The sequence below is a fragment of the Rhinatrema bivittatum genome, chromosome 7 (genome assembly GCF_901001135.1).
Source record: "Rhinatrema bivittatum chromosome 7, aRhiBiv1.1, whole genome shotgun sequence".
NCBI lineage: Eukaryota > Metazoa > Chordata > Amphibia > Gymnophiona > Rhinatrematidae > Rhinatrema > Rhinatrema bivittatum.
Window position 1 is genome coordinate 5,869,201 of NC_042621.1, and position 14,115 is coordinate 5,883,315.

Genomic DNA, 14,115 nt, shown 5'->3' on the forward strand with positions numbered 1-14,115 from the left:
AAAATATACAACTGCATCACAAATGATTGTTCAAACATCTCTGAACACGTTTTGAATGTGTTTGGAGACAAGTTTGAAAAGCAGGAAGATGACTGCTGCTCTGGGGATCTTGCTCAGGCCTCATCATCCTTTCATGTCTGGAAAACTCCACACACATTGGTAAAGCCCTAGAAAGTCACACATCTGCTCTACTTCCTTTTGCTCTATGCCAAGGTTGAACATGAAAGTGACCTGCTTTTACATGGAGCATTTCATGATTTTACCACACATTACCTGCCTCATGAAAACCTTCCGTCAGCTCTAGCCATACTCTTTCTTCTGCCCCTGCTGCATGCTTTTCCCCCTGTTATTGGCAGAACATTGTGTTCCCTGTGTTCTGTATTGTGATGTGTCTGCTGACATTTCTCAGAGGTTGCAGCATGACACAAAACTAGCAGGCACTATTTATTTTACACGATTGCATGGCAAACTTTAGCTTAATTAATTTAAAAAAAAAAGAAAAAAGTGACAGGACAATAGCTGCAGCTAAACATTTGTTCTCCCCCCCCCCCCCCCCAAGTTATGTTTTTTTTTCTTCTTTTAAGCCTGTGGCTTCCTGCATTGCACCTGTTCTATCACCTGTTCTATCACCTGTTGGATCAAGTGGTGGACAAGGAAGCTACCTGCCCTCCGAGCAGGTAGCTTCCTTGTCCACCACTTGATCCAACCTCGTGTATTTTTATTGTTTTAATTCAACTTTTATAGTTTTAACAATACTTTAGCAATAACCCTATGTATTTTGTGATTCTGAGCAACTTGCGGGTTCTCGTAGACCACGCCTAGCTTCAGGTCACTGTCTTCCTTGGAGTCTCCTGTGTCCAATGCCTAGACTGTGAAATGCTGATAACAGAATAATGTCACTAGCCCTTTTTTTCTTTCCCATTTCAGAGGGCAATTTTACCTGACAAAACTAACCTCGAATTTGGCTAAAAGCACATGCTGGTTCCATAGTGTGTGTGTATTTTCCAGCTGATTTCCTTTTTCTGTCTCCATCAATGCTTCTCATTTATAATGTAGTGTTGATTCAACATTTAGAGGGAAATATATCATGATAATTAAGAATTTCTTGCCTAGAGGTCTGCACACTACCTGGCACATGCGGATAAATTTGAATTTTTAAAACAAGAAAGTTCTGAATTTTGTGTTGGGAGCAAAAAAAAAAAAAGTTTGGAATATCCTGTCCCAATGAGATTCAAGAATAAAAAGTTTACTAAGAGAGTAGCTTTTGTCACGGCAGAAGACAAACCAAGCAGTGCCCTAGGGCTTGCTAAGATATTCACTCCCTCATCAGCTTTCTGAGTCACATTTGACAGCATCTCCTGATGTGGCTGAATTTTAACAGCAAGTAATACACTTTTGCAAGAGGCATCAGGAATTTGAAATACTTCTTTTACATACTTTTAAAATAAAATCAGCAGCAGAATAATTAGGCAATTTCAGAAAGTTCACAATAGAGGCTTCTAGCCTAAAAGTTCTCCCCATTTTCTGTTTTTAAATTTTTCTAATTACTGCAAACTTAATTTTTACATCCAAGGAAACCTTGTTTAGAATATGCTGAAAGAGTCAAACCAAAGTATTAACAAAGGAAAACAATTAAGAAAGAACGGAAAATGTCATAATGCCTCTGTATCGCTCCATGGTGAGACCGCACCTTGAATACTGTGTACAATTCTGGTCACCGCATCTCAAAAAAGATATAATTGCGATGGAGAAGGTACAGAGAAGGGCAACCAAAATGATAAAGGGGATGGAACAGCTCCCCTATGAGGAAAGACTAAAGAGGTTAGGACTTTTCAGCTTGGAGAAGAGACGGCTGAGGGGGGATATGATAGAGGTCTTTAGGATCATGAGAGGTCTTGAACGAGTAGATGTGACTCGGTTATTTACATTTTCGAATAATAGAAGGACTAGGGGGCATTCCATGAAGTTAGCAAATAGCACATTTAAGACTAATCGGAGAAAATTCTTTTTCACTCAACGCACAATAAAGCTCTGGAATTTGTTGCCAGGGGATGTGGTTAGTGCAGTTAGTGTAGCTGGGTTCAAAAAAGGTTTGGATAAGTTCTTGGAGGAGAAGTCCATTAATGGCTATTAATCAATTATACTTAGGGAATAGCCACTGCTATTAATTGCATCACTAGCATGGTTCTTGTGGCCTGGTTTTGGCCTCTGTTGGAAACAGGATGCTGGGCTTGATGGACCCTTGGTCTGACCCAGCATGGCAATTTCTTATGTTCTTATGTTCTTATCATCCCTCCACCAGCATTTCATCTGTCCACAATTGATGGCAGAGGAGCCAAAATACAATTCAAGAAAAAGATATATACAAATACAAGTTAAAGATAAGGAAGAAAACTCCTAACGCAGCTGTCATGGGACTGTGAGCAATAGGCAACAGGGTCTGGACTTCTCTGACACTTGTAAACTTAGCAAGATGTGGAGGCTCATAGAAAATGTATTTAATACCTCCAAGTTTAACTACACATTTACATGGGAAAGTTTAATCAAAATAACGCTCCCAACTGTAAAATTCCTGGTCTCATTAATAAAATCTCTTCCTCTGGGTTGCCTCAGCCACATCAGGGAACATCTGTAATTGCAAATCAAGAAAAAGGAATATAAATTAAAGAAAGAAAGAAAAACTTCCTTGTGACCAAAAAAGCAAGTTTGCTTATCGTAAACAGTGTTTCCGTAGATAGCAGGATGAATTAGCCATGCTGTCTGGGAGCATCGTGACCGGGTCAGTAGGCGGAGTTTTCTCATAGAGTAGAGAGTTTTGAACTCTGTACGGCTGTGCGGTGAGATTCCCAAGCGATTAGCGTTTTTACCTCAGTCTCTTGTCACCAAGCGAGATGTACGTGGAAATAGGTTTGGTGTATTTGTAGACTGTCTAGGGAGGTGGGCCGGGAACGCAAGGCTAATTCATCCTATCTACGGAAACACCGTTTACGGTAAGCAAACTTGCTTTTTCCCAGCGATAGCAGGCTGAATTAGCCATGCTGTCTGGGAGTCCCAAGCTCCCAGGTGGTGTCCAGGTATTATGTTCTTTAGATTAGGGCACTACCCCTCAACAACAAGGAAGACAGTCTTATTTAGGTGCAAGGGTTGACAGGATTGCCGAACTCATGGCTGCATCAGAAGAGGTTTGCTGTTCTAGACAGTAGTGCGATGTGAAAGTGTGGAGAGAAGACCAAGTTGCTGCTTTGCAAATGTCTATTAACGGAACGTTCCTGAAATGTGCAACAGACGCCACCGTTGCTCTAATTTGGTGTGCTTTTGGTCTTGTGTCCAATGGCATATTACACTTATTGTAGCAGGAAGTTATACATTGGGACAACCAACCAGACAGAGTTCTCTTGGAGACAGGTTGGTTCGGAGAATTTGGATTGAAGAAGAGAAACAGCCGAGATAGTCTGGATTCAGAATGTGTCCTTTGCTTATAATAAGCCAGCGCTCTCTTACAATCTAGGGAATGGAGAAGTCTATCCCTATCATTCGTATGAGGCTTAGCCTTGAAGATTGGAAGCGTAATGGACTGGTTGATGTGAAAAGCAGATACCACCTTAGGCAGGAAGGCCGGATGAGGCCAAAGTGTGACTTTATTATGATAGAATTCTAAGTAAGGGGAGTAGTGAACCAAGGCCTGAAGTTCACTTACTCTCCTTGCTGATGTCACAGCGATTAGGAATATTGTTTTCCAAGTAAGGTATTTGACATGGCAGGAATCTAGAAGTTCAAAAAGGGGGTAACATTAATTGTTCCAGGACAATATTGAGATTCCATGGTATAGGTGGTTTTGTGACTGGTGGACGAAGACGTAGCACGCCACGCATGAATCTGGAGATTAAGGGGTGGTTGGAAATGGGAAGTCCATTGTGAGCGTGATGCAAAGCTGCAATAGCACTGATACGCACCCGAACTGAAGTAGATGCCAAACCAGCAATGTAAAGAGAGTGGAGGTACTCCAGGAGATGTGTTACTGTTGTAGAGAAGGATCCAGTCTTTTTGGTTTGCACCATTCTAAGTAACGACGTCACTTCCCGGCGTAATTACGCCTGGTGGAAGGTTTTCTGGATGCAACGAGACTGTCCTCAAGTTGAGATGGAAGTCCTAGATGGTTTAATACGTTCCGCTCAACCTCCATGCAGTCAGATGCAGGGATCGATGCATCGGATGAAGGAGGGATCCCCCTTCCTGAGTTCAGTTGGGGATGGTTTTCCAGGAGAATCGGTGGGCGAATGGATAGTCTCATGAGATATGCATACCATGGCTGCCTTGGCCAGGACGGGGCTATGAGGATCATGTTCGCTGCATCTCTCATGCATTTTTATATTGTTTTGGATATTAGTGGAATGGGAGGGTAAGCATAGAGTAGACCCTCCGTCCACAGAATGAGGAAAGCATCTGGAGCGTAATGAAGTTTGCTTGGGTAGATGGAGCAAAATGTCTGTGTTTGCAGGTTGCTCTCTATGGCAAAGAGGTCTATGGTTGGAAAGCCCCACTGTTGGAATATGCTTGATGCTACTTCCCGATTCAAGGTCCATGCATGTGGATGGAAAATTCTGCTGAGGCGGTCCGCTGTTACATTGTCTAATCCGGGAAGGTAAGTGATTTGTATCGAGACTTGGTTCGATATTGCCCAAGTCAGTATGTGAAGTGCCTCCCGAACCTGACCCTCCCTTGTTTACATAGAACATGGCTATCTGGTTGTCTGTGTATACCATGAGATGTTTTCCTCGAAGTTGGGAAGAGAAGGTTTGAAGTGCTTCAAAAATGGCTCGAAGCTCCAGGAGATTGATCTGATAGTTGGTCTCCTGAAGAGACCAACGACCTTGAGTTTTTAAGTCGTTTGTGGGCTCCCCAGCCCTTCCTGGATGCATCCTTTGTGAGAGACATTTGGTGAGGAGGCAACTGAAATGGTGCTCTCGAGGACAAGTGGTTGGTGTTTATCCACCATTGAATGTCGATACGCATTTGTTTGGTAAGACGTACTGTGATCGAGAGTGGTTTCCAGTTCTGTGACCATTGATTCTTGAGGACCCATTGTAGGTGAAACATGTGCTGCCATATGACCCAGCAGTTGAAGAATTTGGCGTGCCGACGCATGCGATTGATTGAATAGACGCTGAGCAAGAGAAGACAGAATTTGAATCCTGTCGTGTGGTAGGTAAGCTTTTTGTTGCGCTGAATTGATGAGAGCCGCAATGAACTGTAGAGCTTGTGTTGGTTGCAGGTGGGACTTTTCGTAATTGATTATAAATCCCAATGTCTGAAGACAATTGATTGTTTGGAACGCATGAGTCTTCAAGGTAGTCTGATCTGATGCTACCAACAGCCAGTCGTCGAGATAGGGAAAAATCTGTATCGAGAGCTGTCAGATGATCCACCACTACCGCTAAACATTTCGTGAATACCCTCAGGGCTGAGGAGAGGCCAAAAGGTAGAACCTTGAATTGATAGTGGTTGTTCTGAATTTGGAAACAGAGGTAATGCCAGGAGGAAGGGTGCATGGGTATATGGGAATACGCATCCTTCAGGAATGAGAAAATAGGGGGAGTAAAACCCTTAATTTTTTGATGAGATTGGAATTGTTTGAATTGAGTTCTGCAACTGTAGATTGACTAACTGTTCCTGAAGGTTTCAGGCGTGGTTTAATGTATTCCTTAGAGGGGGAACATGAGGGAGGGGTAGAAGAGTTAGAAAGTTTAACTGGTAGCCCTCTCTTATGATGTTCAGTACCCAGCAATCTGAAGTAATCGCTTCCCAACTGGCATTAAAATGTTGAAGGCGGCCCCCTATGTATTGCGGTGGAGGTGACTCGGGGTAGCTCAAAAAAGATGGAGTCTGCTTTGGAGGAGCTGCTGTTTTTGAGCACGTGGTTGGTGCAGGCATCCACAGGAGGGATGAGCCTGTGGTTGGTAATGCTGATGGGGGTAATACTGCATTCTATATGTGTTGTATGGTTTGAAAGGTGCCCTTGCATAAGGCCGTCTTCTGAATGAAGGGTAGAATCTCCTAGAAGAGGCAGGAGGGTCTGTTGGTGATATCAAAGATTGTACCGCAGTATTCTGTTCTTTCAAAAGGGTAACTGTTTCCCCAAACCTATTACCAAAAAGACTGTCTCCAAGACAAGGTATATCAACCAACTTGTCATGGACATCGTCACATATTGAACTGGCTCTCAACCATGCCATGTGCCTTGCTGCTATTGCTGTAGCTGAGGATCTAGCAGAAGATTCAAATGATTCATAAACAGAATAAAGTAAATGTTGAAGACCTTCCTCCATGTCTGTAAATGGCTGTGGTAAGGAGTTATTCGAAGCTAGACATATGGGACGTAATCTCTGTAGACATTCAAATAGATATTGGATTATGTAAATCTGATGGTGCTGGATTTTTGTGGCTAGCATGGACGAGTAGTACACCTTACGGCCAAAGTCATCCACTGATATATGGTCCTTGCCCGGTGGTGAATTTGCATGAAGTTTTGATCTTTTGGCACGTAGTAATGCAGATTCTACAACTACGGAGTTGTGGGGTCATTGTGTGGGCTTATAGATCGTGGAGTTTCGCATACGGTATTTTAAGTCAGTTTTCCTTGACGCAGCTGTGGTGCGTCACATCTTATGCAGAACAGCATCTAGTACTGCATGTGGTGGCAGAGCTGAGGGTTCTGGTGAAATTAAAAAAATTTTTTATAATCCTTAGAACCTCTGCACGAAGGTCGGGAACCTTTCCCGTTTCAATATTTAATAGAGATCCTACTTTCTCGATAAACTTTGCATAGGACAAATCTTTGGGAGGGGAATAAGGTTCCGGAAGCCCCTTGGGAGGATCTGACGGGAATCCAGTAGATGAGGACGGTGACAACATAGACCATTGTGAATGCGAAGAATCCGGTCGATCTGGGATTGGAGTCTGTTCTTCTGGTTGACTTGGACGTAGAGGAATTGGAATCACCGGAGGAAAAGATGGTGAGGATGAATTGGAAGCTGAGGATGTGCGGTCTCCAGATCCTGGAAAAAAGTATTTAACGCCAATGAAATTTGTGACATCGCTTTTGATACGAGGCTATGCTGTGAAGGTGCTGGCAAAGGAGTTGGAGGTGGAGGCAGTACTCCTTGAAGCAAGTCCTCAGAAGGTCGGCGCGGTTCTAGGAGATGGAGTGAATGAGGTTGACTAAGAGAAGACCAATCAGAATGAGAACCTTCTGCACTTGAAGAGTCGTGGTTAGAATGAGATACCACTTCTACATCAGAATCTGTTCGTAGAAATTCAGACAGCTGGATATGTTTTGTTTTGGATGTCATTTTGGCATGGTATTGGCCTTGAATTGAAGATTGTGCAGAGGCAGGTGTTGGAGCTGTAGGTCGAGCGTAGTGTTTTGCGTCACCATGTTTGGAGCTGTGATGTTTGGAATGCTTCCTTTTTAAAATATCACTATGTGATGTCCCATCTGGTGATTCAGCTCTTCCTAATGCACTGATGCACCCTGCGCCGGTGTGTCGTGCTCCAATGCGCCGTATCTTGCGATCTCTGCGTCGATGCGCCATGCGATCTCGGTGCCGATGCGTCATATTTTATTTATTTATTTTATTTAAGGTTTTTCTATACCGGCATTCATGAAAGCGTTCACATCATGCCGGTTTACATGAAACAGGGGTGTGAAGAACAAACCAAGAACATAACTAAACGTGATGAAGAGATGCAGTTACAATTAACAGGGGCTGTAAACTGGGAGGCTGTAAACTGGGCTGTAAACTGCCTCGGCCGCTTTGACTTCCCATGCTCCGAATGCTGAGGCGTCGAGGAGCGGGAACGAGCAGGTACAGAGCCCTGTGACCCGAATGGCGCAAGAAGGGACTTTTTCTTTAGAGGAGTCGAGGCCTCGACATCCTTCAGCGGCCCTGGTGGTGGTACTGACCTGGCCGAAGCACCTTCCAGCGACGCCGATATTCTGGCTTGAGTTTTCTTCACTTTCGTCGCCGGGCCCGGCAAAGAGCAAGGAGATCTTAAGCGCGAGATTTTTTCGGCGCGTTGTCTTTCGGCCTGAGGCGACATCCGACCACAGTCTCAACATGAGGCTGAGTCATGCTCCGGGTCCAAACAGATATAAAAATAATTATGTCCATCTGTTATGGACATAATTTTCCCGCATTGGCAATACTTGAAGCCTGATGGCTTGGGAGCCATCACTGCCAAAAATGGGAAAAAAATTGAAAAAATTGAGAAAAAAGCTTCAGAGACTAGGAGAGAGAAAAAAAACCCCACGTGCAGTCCTGCTCGCGGAAAAAAAGAGACTGAGGTAAAAACGTCAATCACGCGGGAACCTCACCGCGCAGCCGTCAGAGTTCAAAACTCTGTACTCTGAGAAAACTCCGCCTACTGACTCGGTCGCAACGCTCCCAGACAGCATGGCTAATTCAGCCTGCTATCACTGGGAAAAAGAAAGTCTAAAAAGATAATCCCTGTCAGAGTTCAATACCAAATTTATTATAAAAGTAGATGGAATAACTTCCAAAACAGCACTAACCGCCAACCTATGAAAAGGTGACACTGCAAATATTACACCAGGCCCTAAAACACCATTACACCTCCTACTAGTAAAACAGAACAAACCAAGCTTATAGAAATGACACATTAGCAGAATATTTAACCTCAATCACACATGCAGAACATAGCCTCACCAAATACAGAATAAAATGACCATAAAGAACTGGCTTGTAAACAATAACAGGCCAGACTATCCATGACATTCGTCAAAATGCATTAGGGCCCTAACACATGCGATAAATATCACAACACGTTAGTAGGCAAACTTTTTACTTTGAGTGTGCAAGTGGGAGGAGGTAATGGAAATGAGGGTCTGGTAGCGGAGTTGCACACTAAAGCGGGATTTAACGTTAGAAATGATTACATCTTTTTTCTGTGTGTTATACCCGCATTATGGGGGAAAATGTTGAGAGAGCGAGAGAGTGCGAGCACGACTGTATAGAGGCAATGTGATAGGATTATATATATATATATATATATATATATACACACATACACACACATATACATACACACAACTGTAAGAGGGTACACACTTTCAACTCAGGGCGGGTTTGGAAGCTGCGGTGAGTAGAGACTGCTCTGTAGTAATAGACTCTTCTTCATTGATTCAAATGATAGAAATTCATGAGTCATATCTAGTTTGCAGTTAATTCCTGACTGTGTATGTAAAAGTACCCCCCAAACCGGCCCCGAGTTGAAAGTGTACCTTCTTACAGTGGTATATATATATATCTCATGTCAAATTCTCATTCATTCTCTCTCTCTCTCCCCTTCTCCTATATTTATAGCATTTTGATGAATCTAGGTATATGTATGCAGTCTAACAATGGAAAAACAGAAACACTGCAATTCCCCATAAAGCATCAAACAATAAAATCAGGAAAGATAAATCAATAGAAGCAAAGCTAATAAAAAGAATATTTCTAAAAAGAGCTGACAAAAAAAAAAAAAAGAACATCTTCCCGCACACATGGCTATTGCACAGGACTTCCTCTTCTGGGCTATGGGGGCAGGAAGAAGAGATCATGCTGCTGGTGCATCTTACAGTCCTCCTGCTGCATTCCGCCCGGGCTAGCAGTATTTCAAGCCCTGGGAGAGGAAGAATTTGCATCTTGCTGAGGCAGGGGGAGCAGCCGGTCCAGCAGGGAACCGGGCGTGTAGCAACACACTGACTGACATTGAAAACCTCTGCTCTAGGCAGCTGCGGGCCTCCTCTTCTGCCACCGGGCGGGATGAGTTCCCCTGGTAGCTGTGGGTTACTTCTTCTGCTGCCGGGTGGGATGGGCTTCCCCGACGGCTGCAGGCCTCCACCACCTCTTCTTTTGCTACTGGGCAGGATGGGCTCCCCGAGGAGCCACTGGCCTTTTTCTTGCCTGGGCAGGCTGGGATCCCCTGCCCCCGGTGCCCCCTCGCTATGCCACTGGCTGGGATACCAGTTTTTTTTACTTGAAAATTTATCAGCCTAATATTCCTCCAAAGGACCACATTCTTAAGCATTTCAACCTTGTTTTGAAGACATAAATGTGAGGGAACTGACAGAATCCCAATTTAAATCCCAATTTACCATTCCTCTGTTTAGAAACATGATGGCAGAACAAGACCACTGGCCTGTCTAGTCTGCCCATGCATACCAATTATTCACCTTTACAATCCCTACCATGCCCTCAAAGATCCCCTGTGTTTATCCCATACATTTTGAATTCAGATACTGTCCTTGTTTCCGCCACCCCCAAGGGGAGGTTGTTCCATGCATCCACTGCCCTTTCTGTAAAGAAATATTTCCTAAGATTACACGTGAATCTATCTCCATTCACCTTTACTCCATGATCCCTCATTCTAGAGCCTCCTTTCCTTTGAGAGAGTCTCACCTCTTGTGCATGGTAACCTTGGAGGTATTTATTAAATGCCTCCATCATATCTCCCCTATCCTACCTTTCATCTAAGGTATCCATGTTCAGATCTTTAAGTCTCTCCCCATATGCTTTAGGACAAAAGACCACTGATCATTTTATTAGCCACCCTCTGGCCAGATTCCAACCAGTTTATATACTTTTGAATACTGTATACAGTTCCAGAGATTGCATTTTTAAAAGGATGTAAACTGGCTGGAGTCTGTCCAAGAGTGGCTCTGCAGAAATGTGTCAAAGGCCTTACTGAAATCCAAGTACAGTACATCTAGCACTCTCCCCTGACCCAACCCTCTGGTCAACCAATCAAAGAAAACTGATCAGATTTGTCTGACAAGATTTTCCTCTGGTAAAACCATGCTGCCTCAGATCTTGTAATCCACTGGATTCCAGAAACTGCACTATCCTCTATTTTAGCGATTCCATTAATTTGCTTACCACAGGTCAGATTAACCTGCCTGTAGTTCCCAGATTCCTCCTTCCTTTCACTTTTGTGAACAGGAACTACAGCCATCTATCTTCAGTTTTCTGGAATTGCTCTCGACTCTAAAGAAGCATTGAAAAGGTCTGCAAGAATTTAAGTTCCCATAACATTCTCAGATGTATCCCATCTGGCACCACCGCTTTATATACTTTAAGTTTAGTTAGCTCCTCACGAACACACTTTACTGAAAATTGATTGAATTTTACTTCACTTTCAATCCTATTTGTTTTAATTTTATGTGGTCCTGCTCCTGGCCCTTTCAGAGTTTAATCAGAATGGTTTGCTAAGCAATTTCACTTTTTTTCTCAACAGCCTCCACATATTCCTTTCCTTCACCTCTTGATTCTCACAATGCCACTTCTCACTTCCTCTTATCACTAACATATAACAAAAAAATCTTTCCCCCCCACCCCATTTGCTATTTTTTCCTTCCATTTGAATCTTCGCTCTCCTAAATACTTTTCCAGCTTCTCTTAACTTTTCCAGATATTGTCGCCCATCTTCCTCTTTCTGCGATCTCCTGTAGTTTATGAATGCTAACCTTTTTTTCTTCACCTTTAGAAGACCATAGCAGCCTTTTTTTCCTCTTTCTGAACAAAAAGCTTAGTTGCCCTTATAATATTTATTTATTATTTATTTATTTAACATTTTTCTATACCGACATTCGCACGAGACATCACATCGGTTTCCAGACAACAGGAAAATTCAGCCAACCGGGCTTTACATTGTAACTGATATTATAACTGGGGGGGGGGGAGAGGAGGGAAGGGGCAGGGCATTAACTTGGAGCTATAGGAATATGCTGGGAACAAAGGAGGGAATAAGGGGGGGTTTATTTACAAAAGCAGGAGTTATGTACATTCTATAAACACTCTATTATGTACATTCAAAATACAAGGTGAGGGAGAGGGGAGGGGGCTAAGTTAGGGAGGGATGGGAGAATGGGGGGGGTGAGGGAAGGGTGGGGGGGGAGGACAGATTAGAGAGGGAGGGAGGGAATGGGACTGGGAAGGCAGATTAAGAGTAGGCGTGCGTGAAAAGCCATGTTTTAAGTTTCTGTCTAAATTTCTTTGGACAGATCTCAAGGCGTAGACTGGTGGGCGTTGAGTTCCATAGCTTGGGACCAGCTAAGGAGATGGAGCTAAAAACTAAGTATCTTTTAGTTTTGCCCACTGCTCTTCTACTTCCCCTAGATTTTCTTATCTAACAACTCCCTGAAGTACTCCTCCCAATTCAACAAAAAAGTTAGTTTTTCTGAAATCTGGGACCCTCACCTTTCAATGAACCTTCATCTCTTGAGCTCTAATACGGAACCATACCATTTGGTGATGACTGTATCCTAGATGATCAACTACAGAGTCTCAATGCGTGGATGAGACGATGGTGCAAGGAACAGGGATTCAGTTTTGTAAGGAACTGGGGAACCTTTGGGGGAAGGGGGAGGGGGGAGTCTTTTCCGAAGAGATGGTCTCCACCTTAACCAGGGTGGAACCAGGCTGCTGACGCTAACCTTTAAAAAGGAGATTGTTCTAGTTTAGAAGCTGCTCTAAGGGGAAAGCTGACAGTCGCTCAGCAGCGCATGGTTCGGAGAGAGGTATCTTCAAAGGATACTAATGAAGCATTAGAGTTAGGGCATCTCAACAGAGAGGTTCCAATAATAATAAAAGTAGTCCATGTGCTATAATTAAAGTCTCACCTGAGCTAAAAGATTCCAATTTATCCCTGAAAATTGAAAAGCAGAATGTAAATACAAACAAAAAACTCACTTTGAAAAGTTTGTATGCTAATGACAAAAGTCTAAGAAGTAAGATGGGAGAATTAGAGTGTATAGCAGTGAATGATGAAATAGACTTAATTGGCATCTCAGAGACATGGGATAGTGCTATACCGGGGTACAAATTATATCGCAATGACAGAGAGGAGAACCTGGGAGGCGGGGTGGCGCTTTATGTCCGGGAACGCATAGAGTCCAACAGGATAAACATCCTGCATGAGACTAAATGCACAATTGAATCTTTATGGGTAGAAATCCCTTGTGTGTCGGGGAAGACTATAGTGATAGGGGTATACTACCATCCACCTGGTCAAGATGGTGAGACGGACAGTGAAATGCTAAGAGAAACTAGGGAAGCTAACCAAATTGGTAATGTGGTAATAATGGGAGATTTCAATTACCAATATTAAGTGTTAAATTTGTCCAACAATCAACGAATAAATCATACAATCACAAAACACGTATCAAATTTTTATAATTTTTTGTATCAAAACTTTCTTAACTTATATTTGACTAATATTTATGTATTTTACTTTGGACCTTTATACCACCCCGTGGTTTACAAGTTCATGATTTTCACTTGTGTATTCACCGCTCGGAGTCCTTTTTAATCATCGTGCCACTAATCCTTCTTCAAGATGCTTGTAAAAAATCGTTTTAGGGTTCTCGTATTCTGAATTTGTGTACTGTGAACGTTTTGTATGTAAAATATGTTTTTGGGAAAGGTGCAATAGTGGTGGGGAGCTTTTTTAAGTTTATGATTGGTTGGATGGATGAGTGAATGGTTAGTATATTTTAAGGGATATTTAGTGCTTGTATTTATGTGGGAAATTGCGGGTAGTTTGGGTATCCACACAATGTTGAAAAATAAGAAAAATTTAATATATATGTCTTAGATAAGATTTTCTTGTTTAATGATATTAATGTAATATTTATATATGCCATACATTAAGTTTTGATAAAATGTATGTTTAATAAATTATACAATTTTAAAAAAATTAATTCTTGTTTGTTAAATGGCTATAATAACTGAATATATTCATTGTGTATAATAGTAGATATTGATGTCCGTGAGTTTTTTTGTTGCCAGTGGACAGAGTTTGTTTGCTGCCGTTTCTGTTATCTTGGACCAGGAGTGGAGGGCTGAGTTAGGCGTGGAGATGTCTATGAGCGGGAGTTCTGGGACAAGGTGATAGTGTAGTTCCTCGGATGAGCATGATTTCCTGTAGGTAAATTGAGGTTGAGGGACGTGTTTGTTGCTCGTCTGTGCCAGCAAAAAGGTGGTGGAGATTAATGCATGGTCTGACCAGGGGACAGGTTTGCATATGGGTAGAGTTGAGTGTGAGATGCCTGAG

General features: G+C 42.7%; 1 protein-coding gene across 2 annotated transcripts in view; it reads right to left on the minus strand.

Annotated features, from left to right (window-relative positions):
* Positions 1-14,115, minus strand: part of ATP2C2 (ATPase secretory pathway Ca2+ transporting 2) — a 238,739-nt gene that overhangs the window by 155,595 nt on the left and 69,029 nt on the right. Inside the window, exon 1 of one of the 2 annotated variants that reach the window (XM_029608099.1) lies at positions 274-297. The exons of the other annotated variant lie outside the window; for it this stretch is intronic. Coding sequence (XP_029463959.1) covers positions 274-282 — 9 coding nt within the window. The 5' untranslated portion in view covers positions 283-297. Of the gene's footprint in view, positions 1-273; positions 298-14,115 lie in introns of those variants that run through there. 2 annotated transcript variants of the gene reach the window in all.